At 41.8% G+C, this 13,122-nt stretch overlaps 1 protein-coding gene across 6 annotated transcripts in view; it reads left to right on the top strand.

The window, feature by feature from the left end:
* The window catches only part of Bbs4 (Bardet-Biedl syndrome 4), a 34,085-nt gene that overhangs the window by 13,988 nt on the left and 6,975 nt on the right, over positions 1 to 13,122 (top strand). For all 6 annotated transcript variants that reach the window (XM_031343677.1, XM_031343678.1, XM_031343674.1 and 3 more), the window contains exons 7-9: positions 6,790 to 6,843; positions 9,444 to 9,571; positions 12,497 to 12,551. In XM_031343677.1, the coding sequence (XP_031199537.1) occupies positions 6,790 to 6,843; positions 9,444 to 9,571; positions 12,497 to 12,551 (237 nt within the window). The remainder of the gene's footprint in view (positions 1 to 6,789; positions 6,844 to 9,443; positions 9,572 to 12,496; positions 12,552 to 13,122) is intronic.

Below are 13,122 nucleotides of genomic sequence, written 5' to 3'. Positions count from 1 at the left end.
TAGAGCAGCCTGGCCTCGAACTCAGAAATCCTCCTGTCTCTGCCTCCCAAGTGCTGGGATTAAAGGCGTGCGCCACCACTGCCCGGCTTTTTGTTTTGTTTTGTTTTGTTTTTTCAAGACAGGGTTTCTCTGTGTAGTCTTGGCTGTCCTGGAATTCACTCTGTAGAGCAGCCTGGCCTCGAACTCAGAAATCTGCCTGTCTCTGCCTCCCAAGTGTTGGGATTAAAGGTGTGTGCCACCACTGCCCAGCTTAAATTCGCTGTAGCTGTCTTCAGACACACGAAGAGAGGGCATCATATCTCATTACAGATGGTTGTGAGCCACCATGTGGTTGCTGGGATTTGAACTCAGGACCTTCAGAAAAGCAGTGCTCTTAACCCACTGAGCCATTTCTCCAGCCCTTCTTTTTTTTTTAAATAAAGTCTCAATTTGTGTAGCACTGGCTAGCCCAAATGCATTCTGTAGAGCAGGCTGGCCTCAAACCCAGAGAGATCTGCCTGTCTCTGGCTCAGTTGTGCTAGTTAAAGGAGTGCTCAGCCAATGCCTAGCACTTGCTGGAGTTCTTAGCTGTTGATTCAGTGTCTGTGGTTCTGTTCTCAGCACGGCATTTCTGCGCAGCTTTGTAGACTTTGGGTTATAGTTTGCAGCTGTTAGTGTCGCTGACAGCGTGACTATTCCATGTCATCTCCCAGAACTTTAGAGGTCGTGTTGGTACCTTTGGAGTCTGAAAGCATCAGTGAAGATGTCTCCATATGTACTTTGCATATTTTTCCCTATCTGCTTGACAATCAGTCAGCTGTTTCTTTTGCCTTTCTTTGGGTTATGAAACCTCTAAGTGTAAGTGACTCTTTTGATTATTTTTCCTTCATCATTTTCCCTTATTAGTTTATATTAATTGTATAAAACAGCGGGTTTCACTGTGACATTTTCTTTTTTCTTTTAAGATTTACTTATCTATTATGTGTAAGTACACTCACTATAGCTGTCTTCAGACTCATCAGAAGAGGGCATCAGCATCAGATCTCATTGCGGATGGTTGTGAACTACCATGTGGTTGTTGGGAATTGAACTCAGGACCTCTAGAAGAGCAGTCAGTGCCTCTTTTTTTTTTTTTGGTTTTTCGAGACAGGGTTTCTCTGAGTAGCCCTGGCTGTCCTGGAACTCACTTTGTAGACCAGGCTGGCCTTGAACTCAGAAATCAACCTGCCTCTGCCTCCCAAGTGCTGGGATTAAAGGCGTGCGCCACCACCGCCCAGCCAGTCAGTGCTCTTAACCACTGAGCTATCTCTCCAGCCCTCACTGTGACATTTTTATAGTTTGGTCGTAGTCACTTTCCTTATCCCCCTAGTTTTATCATGCATTTATGTAAATTGGGGATTATATATAAGTACGACACAAAATCAAACTAACCATTGTCTTTACAAATTAAGGGTTTTCCCTCCGTGAACCCGTATCATGGTTCTTGCATTCATCTTTGGTCCTAGAATTTCAGGGCTGAGACTCAACTCAGGGTTAGTTGAATAGAGCCTTCTGCTGCCTGCTCAGAAGCGTTAACTCTTTGAAAGGAGCTCCAAGAAGCAAGGAAGAGCAAGCCCCAAAGAACATGTGCTGTGTCATCAGCCGTAGCCTCTGAGAGGAAGGCTGGAAAGGACCCTTTTAATCTGGAACTGTTCTTAACTGGTGTAGGGCTCTGTAGTAAAGGAAAGAGGAATGGGTCTCTGGAGGATAAGCAGCTCAGTCCGCTACACTTACTGTCACTTCCTGTCAGACACAGCAGCTTTGTGTCTTTTAACTTGCCTCTCATTTCTATTATTTTATTCCTTACATCCAAGGACATTTCTCAGCCTTATCTCTGAGATCACTATTCTTGCTTCTAGTTGTATGTATTCTGATGGCTTATCCATTCCCTTAATTTCAGTATTTTTTTAAAGATTTATTTATTATTATAAATAAGTACACTGTAGCTGTTTTCAGATGCACTAGAAGAGGGTGTCAGTTCTCATTATGAGTGATTGTGAGGGATTTAGTTGCTGGGATTTGAACTCAGGACCTTCAGAAGAGCAGTCAGTGCTCTTACCCGCTGAGCCATCTTGACAGCCCAGTACTTGTGTTCTGATTTCTAAGTACTTTGTCTTTCCTCTCCCTCCTCCTTCCTCCCTCCTTCTTCCTTCATTCATTTTTGTTGGTGGTGGTGTTTTGTTGTTTGTTTGAGACAGGGCCTCACTATGTAGCCCTAGCTGTCTTGGAATTCACTATGTAGGTCAAGTTAGCCTTACACACACAGACATCTGCCTGCCTTTGCCTCCTGAGCGCTAAGATTGAAGGTGTGTGCTGCCATCCTGGCTCTTCTTCCCTTATCTTTTCCTCTTGTAGTACCCTCTCTGTCTCAGTCTTAGTTCTGGATGTTTCCACAGTTACTTTTTTCTTTCTTCTTTCCTTTTAGTTCTTTTTTATACTGTTGGGTGATCTTGCAGAGACCTTCCTACATCAGAGAGAAGTCCATTGATTATAGTAGAGAGATAACATGGTTTTTCCTTGGAGTCCTTAGGGTACTGTTTGTTAAAAGTTTAGTAACACTTATAGTGTGTGTGAGGTGGGGATAGCGACAACCTATGGGAGCTTGTTCTCTCCCTCCACCATGTGGTTCCCAGGGATTAGACTCAGGTCATTGTACTTGGCCACAAATCCCTGTACCCAGTGACCTGTCTTGCCAGCATTATCATTTTTTAAGTATATTTCAATCTCAAATTTTTCACCCCTGTATTAGTCAGGGTTTCTATTCCTGCACAAACATCATGACCAAGAAGCAAGTTGGGGAGGAAAGGGTTTATTCAGCTTACTTCCACATGGCTGTTGGTCACCAGAGAAAGTCAGGACTGGAACTCAAGCAGGTCAGGAAGCAGGAGCTGATGCAGAGGCCATGGAGGGATGTTCCTTACTGGCTTGCTTCCCCTGGCTTGCTCAGCCTGCTCTCTTATAGAACCCAAGACTTCCAGCCCAGGGATGGCACCACCCACAAGGAGCCCTACCCCCTTGATCACTAATTGAGAAAATGCCCCACAGCTGGATCTCATGGAGGCACTTCCCCAACTGAATCTCTCTTCTCTGTGATAACTCCAGCCTGTGTCAAGTTGACACACAAAACCAGCCAGTACAACCCCTTCTGAGGTTATTAACTTAAAAATTTTTTATCACATATATCTATTTTGTATTTGTGCTATATGTGTATGTATATATGTGAGGACACACATGCTATGGTGTCTTAGTTAGGGTTTCTATTGCTGTAAAAGACACCATTGAACTTAGGACCTTGGGAAGAGCAGTCATTGCTCTTAACCGCTGAGCTCTCTCTCTAGCCTGACCACGGCAACTCATATAAAGGAAAACATTTCATTGGACAGCTGGCTTACACTTTCAGAGGTTTAGTCTGTTTTCATTATGGTGAGAAGCATGGTGGCATGCAAGCACACATGGGGCTGGAGAAGGAGCTGAGAGCTCTACATCTTGAACCGCAGGCAGCAGAAGGGAGAATGAGCCACACTGGGCATAGCAAGCATATAAGACCCCAAGTCTGACTCACAGTGAAATACTTCCTCCAATTTAGACACACCTCCTAATAGTACCACTCCCTATAGGCTAAGCATTCAAACACATAAGTCTATGGAGCCATTCCTCTTCAAACCACCACATACACTGAGTGTACAGGTCAGAGAACAGCTTGCAAGAAGTGGTGCTCTGTGACTATAGGTCATCATGGTTGGTGCTCTTACTCACTGAGTCATCTTACTGTCATCATCCCCTTGTCTTGGTAGACAGGGTCACATTTAGCCCGTGCTGGCCTTGAATTAACTGTGCATCAGATGATAGCCTTGGATCCCTGACCCTCTTCCCAAGACCTGAGCTGAGCTGAGTCATTAGAAGCTGAGGTAAAACTACACATACAGTGAGATCAGAAGTGGAGGCAGGTCAGGAAGACCCACCAGTAAATGCACACTCATTTACTTTCTAATTTTTTGTCTTTCAGAAAAAGTTGCACATGATAAGTTTTAGGTTCTGGTAGTATATCTAAATTGAAATCTTTATAGTGTATAGCTATATATAGAATCATGATGTTCTGGGCTGCATATGAACATTTTAGAATCACAAACACAAAGTTAATAACTGAAACCAGAAAACTGGTTGAGATAGTCTGCAGTAATTGAGGAAGGACAGAACAGAAACCAGGTAGGAGGTAGATGAGTCAGGAGGCCTGGGCAAAGGGGAGGTGAAGTGTGGCTGCTTCTCCATGGAGTCAGAAGAGCTGTCTGTGTGATGTACCTGATAAATGTCCACAGCAAACTTCTTATCTCTACTGTCTTTTTTTTTTTTGTTATTTATTTATTTATTTATTTATTTATTTATTTATTTATTTATTATAAATGAGTACATAGAAGAGGGCGTCAGATTTCATTATGGGTGGTTGTGAGCCACCATGTGGTTGCTGGAATTTGAACTCACGACCTTTAGAAGAGCAGTCAGTGCTCTTACCCGCTGAGCCATCTCACCAGCCCATCTCTACTGTCTTGTACTCATGATAGTCCACAATATGGTTCTCACAAGGAGATAATCATCCTGCATGCCATTGTCTTGATTTCTGAAACAACTTTAAGCAGGGAGACTTTCCACTAATGACAAATGAGAAGTCTGAGGCTTTGGATGGAATGACGTGTTGAAAAGCACACCACGAGGAAGAGAATAGATTGCAGCTGCAGTCCAGGACTGCCATCTCTAGCTTGAGATCTTTCCATGAGAGATGGATTTGAGTCCAGCTTGCTCCGTTTTCCTTTGCACACCCTGTGCTGTTAGCTGTTTAAGGCCTGGTGGTGCTTTCTCTTCAGGTGCCACCTACAGCAGTGACTCGTCAGGGCTGAGTTAGGATTAGTGTGTGTAGAGAGCATGAAGGGCCAGAAAGGTGGCATTCCATGATGAAGTGGAATATATACAAGTTTTAGAGACAGGCTTGAATTGAAGGCGCAGTTCTTAGCAATGTAGACATTATTTCAATTGTGTTTAAGAAAAAAAAATAATTTTAAAATGTAAGACCTTCATGAGATGGATATTAGTTTTTAGGGTTGTTTTTTTCAGGTAGGTTAATAGTAGTATAAGTTTAAAACTAAAAGATTTATTTATTTTTATTTTGTGTGTATGGGTGTTCTGGCTACATGTATGTCTATGTGCCTACATGTGTAAAGTGCATACATTGTGAGGCCAGAAGAGGCTGTTGGATCTCCTGGAAGTGAGGTTACATATGGTTGGTTGTGAGTCACCATGTGGGTGCTGTGAACTGAACCCAGTGGAAGAGCAGCCAGTGCTCCTAACTGCTGAGCCATCTCTGAATTTTTTTTTTTTAAAGATCATGTCTTTGAGAAACATGTACTGAAATACTTATGAGTGAAATGTTATATTATTTGGTACTATAAAATAGCGGTATGTAGGATAAGAATCGGATGGTGTCAGGTTCATGAGTCTGTGATGTTGTTTACATTTATACATCGTTAGGATACAAAACTAAAGAAAGAAGAAAAAGTATCCCAGCACTGGCACTTTCTATGTTAGGTAAGCTAAACTTCTCTGAGCTATAAAACTGAAAAACTATACCAATACTGCAGAATTCTTAGAGAATTAAAGTAAGATATATGAAAACAACAGGCATCGAGCCTACTGCACTCTGTGTTCTATCTCTCGTTGTTGTTCGAGGAGATGTGGAACACATTAAAATAGCTTCTCTAAGCTCTGTGGTCTGCTCCAGAGACAGGGCTGCATCCCTACCACTCACCGGTGCTTGGCCCTCTTGCCTTCCAGGAACACCTCCTTACTCCTGGTTTCTTTTCTAAAGCTGCTAAAGTCAGCTTTATTACAAAGGAATTCCAGAGACTTCACAACACTTGGGCCAGAAGATACATGTTAGTCTCACAGTGAACTAGAATTAGGAAGTTATCAGCAGCAGAGGTAGTTACTGTGGATTTTTGATTTATCTTTCTTTTCAACAGGTCAGAGGTTAGCAAACTCCTTTTCTGTAAAGGACTATTTAGTATATAGTTATTGAATGTATTTAGAACACTGAAGGTAGTACTTGTCGCTGGCCAGAGCTCCTTCCAATTCCAGATCCTTACAGAAAAGGCCCAGGGATCCATAAGTAGGGAAACAAGATTTCCTTAATAGTGGAGCTCCCAGCTTGCAGTCCTCTCAGCAGGGGCCATAGGAGTTTCTCCTAAGAAAAGGACACAGTGTTTGGATCCTAGGCTGCTGTGAAAGAAAACTGGTCAGGGGAGATAAGCATGGACCATAAAGAACGACTTAGATCTCGGAAGAATCTGTTCTTTTACATTTTATAATTTCTTAAAAATGTGTCTGGGTGTCTTTATTTACATGAATATCTGTGTACCTCATATATGTCTGTTGCTTGGAGGCCAGAAAAGGGCATGAGATATCTTGAAACTGGAGTTACACATAGGCTGTGAGCTGCTATGTGGGTGCTAGGACTCAAAACGCAGGTCCTCTGCAAAAGTAGCCACTGCTCTTAACTGCTGAGCCATCACTTCAATCATACATTTTATAATTTTAGTTTAAAAAAATACACTTAGGAATTTTTTTTGGTAGAATCACAAGTATTTAAGAACACAAAAAGCCTTGAATGTAATACATGTTTCAAAGGGCATACCTTGCTGAACAACTTCAATCTTTTGGCTGCTGTGCTCTAGTGCTTACGGTAGCCTACCACCTAACTGTTCTGCTCTCTTTTGCATGTAGGAGATCTGCCATAACCTGGGAGTGTGCTACACATATCTGAAGCAGTTCAACAAGGTAATTCATAGAAATGGTGATGGTGGTTGCCTGCAATTCACTGTGGCTCATTTGTCACAGAAGAGCCACTGTCCATTGTGTATTGGCTCTATTATCTGCAGAGCTTCAGGAGTAAAACTTGCCTTTTATAGTTATTGCCATGTTAATGCTTGTCATCACTCAAAAAAAAAGGTGGAGGAATTATAGAATGTAAGTGGCAGTCCAGTTGCCTTCTCCTCTCTTTCTCTCTACCTCCTGTTTGGTATAGAAACTAATGTCCAGTAAGACACTTATCAAAAAGTGGGCCCAAGAGGCTAAGGACAAAAGGATCTGAGTTTGAGACCAGCCTGGAGCTAGTGAGACACTGTTTCAAAGAAAGAAGCGTACACACACACCCTTAAGGTGTCCCTGACCATAAGAATCATCTTCTGCTTTGACAACAACTGATTTCTGGGTTTTTTTGTTTGTTTGGTTTGGTTTGGTTTTTTTGAGACAGGGTTTCTCTGTGTAGCTCTGGCTGTCCTGGAACTCACTCTGAGACCAGGCTGGCCTCGAACTCATAGATCTGCCTGCCTCTTCCTCTGGAGTGCTTGGATTAAAAGGGGGAGCCACCACACCTGCCCTTCATTTTTTCTTTTAAGGTCAGTGAAAATGAATTTAAGTGGATTGAACTTTGTTTTATGATGAGACTGTTTTTCTGATGTGAGTTTATATTTTACTCTGACCTCTGTGCTCTTAAATAAGACTTTGCTATCAGACAAAGCATGTTTTAACTTACTTTGGTGCTCAAATTAAGAAGCAGATAACTGCCGGGCGGTGGTGGCGCATGCCTTTAATCCCAGCACTTGGGAGGCAGAGACAGGCGGATTTCTGAGTTCGAGGCCAGCCTGGTCTACAGAGTGAGTTCCAGGACAGCCAGGGCTATACAGAGAAACCCTGTCTCGAAAAACCAAAACCAAAACAAAAAAAAAAAAAAAAAAAAAAAAGAAGCAGATAACTAATTTGGTTTTTTTTTCCCTTTGGTGGGGAGGGGTGGAGATTTTGAGACAAGGTTTCTTTTCCGAGTCTTAACTGTCCTGGAACTCACTCTGTAGACCATGCTGGTCTTGAACTCCTAGATCCACCTGTCTCTGCCTCCCGAGTGCTGGGATTAAAGGTGTGCATCACCACTGCCTAGCCTGTTGTTTGTTTGTTTTTAGTTAAAACTTTGACATTTTTTATTATGGGTGTTTTGCAGCACTTGTGTGCCTGGCCCTTTGGAGGCTAGGACATCAGCTCCTCTAGAACTAGAGTTAGAGATGGCTGAGCCACCACCTGGGTGTGGGGAACTGAGTCATGTTTCCAGCCTTAGATACATATCTCAATTGAAGAATAGATGATTTTTTGAGATTCTTGAAAGGTAGTGATGGCAATTAGGGAGTTTTCCTTTATAACCTAGTGACTGTGTAGCTTTGTTCTTTTTGTTTTTTTTTTCTTCCCAAGACAGGGTTTCTCTGTATAGCTCTGGCTGTCCTGGAACTCACTCTGTAGACGAGGCTAGCCTCGAACTCAGAAATCCGCCTGCTTCTGCCTCCCAAGTGCTGGGATTAAAGGCATGTGCCACTGCCCGGCAGCTTTGTTCTTTTTATGCTGCCATCAAAACTGACTCTCACTAATATCAATCTAACAAGGCCGACTCTGATATCTTTTTGCAAGATCATGTTATAACCTAGTCTGTCTTTCTGAGCTATGAAAAAAATATCTGCATATTAACAATGGAAGTGTAAAAATTATTTTTTATAAGACATATAATAAAATATATATTCAGGGGGGCACTAAAGGCTTCTTGATGAATCTTGTTTTGTATAGATGATTAAATTTTTCTCTTCAGAGAACAGTTTGACCAGGCACATTCCTGCTCTCGTAGTATAGTTAAGTCAGAGGAGAGGCAGGGTTAGTCTTTAGACCTCTACTGAGGTAGAAAGGTATATTTAGATTTATTGTAAAACTCAGCAGGCTAAACAGTTACAAGTCCTGGCATTTATAGAAGCTCTCATTGAGTCAGTGAATGAACAAAAGCCTTTTTGTTCATCTACTAAGTTGTGAGCTCCTCCAGAGCAATAAGTTATTTACATTTATTCTTTGTCGGGTGGTGTTGAGATTGAAGCCAGGGCCTCACGAGGCAGTCCCAGCCTTAGCCTTCTTGTTTTGTTAACTCTAGTATACCGCCTAGACCAGCAGACATTCAATAAGTACTTCTTGAATAAGTAAATAAGAACAATTCTTGTGTTCATATTTGTTTTCATATTGTCAAGGAAAACAGGTCCGGCCTGGCTAAAGTTGTACAGGTAGTCAGGAGTATAGGTGGGATCAAGTTTGTTGTGGTAGTGTATACTGCACTATGATATCCCTTTGGGGCTGTACAGTTTAAGTCATAGGTGTAAATGTTGAACAGAAAACATTCATAAAGTTGATCATCTTATATGAATTTGACAAGGCCAGCTAGGCTATGCTTAGGTTGTGAAAGCTACTTTCTCAGAATGATGTTCTAACATAAGTACATCAAAGCTCTCTCTTCACATTTATCATTGTCCTACAATGGTATTGATTTGATTATCCTTACTCCATTAAACTTTAATTAGGCACAAGACCAACTGCACAGTGCCCTCCAGCTTAACAAGCATGACCTGACTTATATAATGCTGGGGAAGATCCATTTACTGCAGGGAGACTTGGATAAAGCCATTGAGATCTACAAGAAAGCAGTTGAGTAAGTGTCTTTTTCTCTTAGACTTCAACCAGCCTGTCCACCCTTTTAACATTGCAACATGAAGGAAGTTATCACCTACAAAGTTCATGCTCAAGAACAGAACAATTGAATAACAAAACCTTGTACACACACACACACACACACACACACACACACACACACACACACACGATGTTTTCGGTAAGTTTGCCATTTTGTGTTGGGACAGATTGACAGCTTTGCTGGAATGTATGCAGCCCACGGGCCATAGGTTGACATACCTGCTGAAAGCAATGAGACATGTAAACATTGAGAACAGATAGTTTGTTTCTTCTGTAACAGTGTCTGTTCTAGGCTAGCTGCTTCATAGGTCAGCTGCTGGGGATTTAGTTTATTATGTGGTTTTTTTTTCACCTTCAAGCTGAGTAACATGTTCCAGGCCATATTGAAGGAAGATACTAGAAACTAAATATGGAGTAAGCATCTCTAGTTTCAAATAACCCTAAAACTAGGGTTTTTTGTTTTGATTTTTTTTTTTTTTTTTTTTTTTTTTTTTTACTGCACACATACTTGCTGCTCATAGTCTACAGTTTGAAATTAGGAGAAAACAGCTGCAACAGAAGAAGAAGGTGAACATGCAGTCAGCAAGAACTTGGGCTCAGTGTGATCTTCTAGTTTAATACTTTATAGCAGATCCTCTGTTCCTAGAGATCATAGTAGGAACAGAACTCCCCAATCCCAATCCTAGAGTGGCTCAGAAACAGACATCTGGTTTTATTAGCCTGAAACCAATAGATCTTGTGTTAGTGTTACTTTGTTTTCTTATGCTGAGGATAGAACCTTAGCTCACAAGTGCTACAACCGAGTTGCACTACAGTCCCAATATCATGAGTTTGGCTGCTGTTCTTTGCTTAAAAAATTTCACTAGGGTAGTTTTTTTTTTGTTTTTTTTTCAGGGTTTCTCTGTGTAGTCCTGGCTGTCCTGGAACTCACTCTGTAGACCAGGCTGGCCTTGAACTCAGAAATCTGCCTGCCTCTGCCTACCAAGTGCTGGGATTAAAGACGTGTGCCACCACCACCCAGCTTTTTTTTTCCTTTTTCAAGACAGGGTTTCACTCTGTAGACCAGGCTGGCCTTGAACTCAGAAATCTGCCTGTCTCTGCTTCCCAAGTGTTGGGATTAAAAACATGTGCCATCACTGCCCGGACATTAGGGTAGTCTAACCTGTCCATAATGGATGACTGGATTTCCCACATTCCGGACACATGGAATTTTGTTTGTTTGTTTGTTTTTTCTGTGTAGTTTCATCTTGTTTCACTTATTTGAGGCAGGGTCTTAGCATGTAGCCTTGGCTGCCTACAGTTCACTATGTAGACTAGGTTGGCAAGAACATACAGAGGTCCACCTACCTCTGCACCTGGCTTGTTTCTTTTAAATAGGACAACTGTAGTAAAATGCTCAGGTGTTGTGTTTAATCATAGAATAGATTATGTGTGACTCACGGACTAAGATTCTGAACTGGTATAGAATACTGGTCACTTAGCTTTGTCCACCACAGGGTGAGCTTCTTGGCTACATCAGTCACAGTACTGCTTTCTGCATTTTCTATAACCACATTTTGTGACAGACAAATCCCTTAGGTTTGTTGGTAAGCTACAGTGATTTCCATCATCAAAAGGTCAGACTTATGTGGATAGGTAGGAAGGAGCCATGAAACAAGTAAAGAGCTCCTGCGATATGAGAGTAAGCCTGTTCCTGACACTTGTCCCAGATAAGGTGGCATTTGAATTAGTGCACATGAACTCCAGTGAGGGTGACTTGAATCACTCATCTTCCCAAAGGAGAAAACAGGACAGTTGAGTATTTGAGAAGGTAGGTTCATGACTGGCAGCTTTGGAGAGGAGTGTTGGCAGGGGAACAGATACCAATAGAATGTGAAGAGTGGGAAGCACAAGTTCATTATGTGGTTTGGGAAGGAGTATGCTCAAAATGGATACTTACTATAGAGAAGTAAGACAAAAATACTCAGTTGTACTGAGAACGTTGTTTGCCAGCTCAGGCACAGGATAGGCTTTGACCATGCAAGTTCTGGACTTCCTACAGGTAACAGGCAAGAGCTACACTTTGGTCTTTGATGCTTTACTGGTGAAACTAATGATCCAGTGTTCAGATGGTCTCAACTCTCTGCTCTGGCTTTTTGATAAAGACAAGCATCAGTGGAAGACTGAAAAGGCAGATAACAGGCCGGTGTTTACTCCCAAAATCCAGTATCTAAGTCTTTCCAAGGGCTGATATATGCCTTCTTTGTTTCTTTTGGCTATTTAGTATGGTGCTTTGTTTAATTTGGAGAGCACATCTTCAAGCTGCCTACCATTATTAGCACAGGGAAAGTGACAGATTTCTCAACAGAAAGACTAATATAACTGTATCCTGACTGACTTGGCTTAAAATTTCATTATTGGGCCGAAGAGATGGCTCAGCGGTTAAGAGCTCTTCCAGAGGTCCTGAGTTCAATTCCCAGCAACCACATGGTGGCTCACAACCATCTATAATGGGATCCAGTGCCCTCTTCTGGTATGTCAGAAGTCAGCTACAGTGTACTCATATAAATAAAATGAATAAGTAAATCTTTTTTAAAAAATTTCATTATTTTCAGTATGAAGAATTGTTCCACACAGTTTTTTTAAGGTTGCTGTTGGTCCAAAAGAAGGGCTCTGAAAAAGGAGTCTAGATTCTAAGTCTCATTCCCTTCTGCTGAGCAGATCTTCCCTGTCTCCAGAATTGAGAGGATTCGCTTTTGAAGGAGACTGCCAAACTGCTCTCAGACGTTTACATGGAAAAGACAGAGGTTTAAGAAAGGGTTCTAGGTATTGACAGTGGGGCAGATGGCTCTACAAGTCCGTGTCTCATAACCCTGGTTTCCTTGTGAGCATCTCTATGTTACAGGTTCTCACCAGAAAATACAGAACTTCTTACAACTTTAGGATTACTCTACTTACAGGTAATAAGACTGTTTTCACATACTGGTGTTAGAACTGCTTTAGGTTTGTGTCTGTGGTGGTTTCCTTCACTTTTCTACTTGGCACATTGTACTAACAGTCACAGTACACACACAAACCTTGGTTTGTTTTATATACTCATTGCTAAATAGAATTAACATTTGCACCCAAGTCGTGATCTCTTTCAGCCTTAGTGTAATAGAAATTCTTATGCAATAGGGAAAGAATATGTATGAGAGCCTGCTCTCTGGTTTGGAGGGGCGGAGGAGAACTGACACATTTACCACTCTGTGGGGCCCTTCACATTGCTAAGTGTGGATGGGACTCTTAAGTCTGCTACTTGTGTTGGCCTGAGCACATGAGGCTCCAGATCTCTGAGCTGTCTTACCTTCACTGTACAATCTTGCTGTTCATCTGATACACCTCTGAAATAGCTTCTATAACTATTGCTTTAAGAAGAACCTAGAGTTTAACTCTGGGTCATCTGGGCTATAGCTTGTGAGGAGGCGTTTCAGGACAGTCCCTGTCAGGAGGTATTAATATCAATCAGCATGAGTGTTTCTGAATTTTTTT

The sequence above is a fragment of the Mastomys coucha genome, unplaced genomic scaffold, assembly GCF_008632895.1.
Source record: "Mastomys coucha isolate ucsf_1 unplaced genomic scaffold, UCSF_Mcou_1 pScaffold23, whole genome shotgun sequence".
In the NCBI taxonomy this organism is placed as follows: Eukaryota; Metazoa; Chordata; class Mammalia; order Rodentia; family Muridae; genus Mastomys; species Mastomys coucha.
The sequence above is the reverse complement of the archived record's forward strand: the minus strand, read 5'-3'. Positions and strand labels throughout refer to the sequence as shown.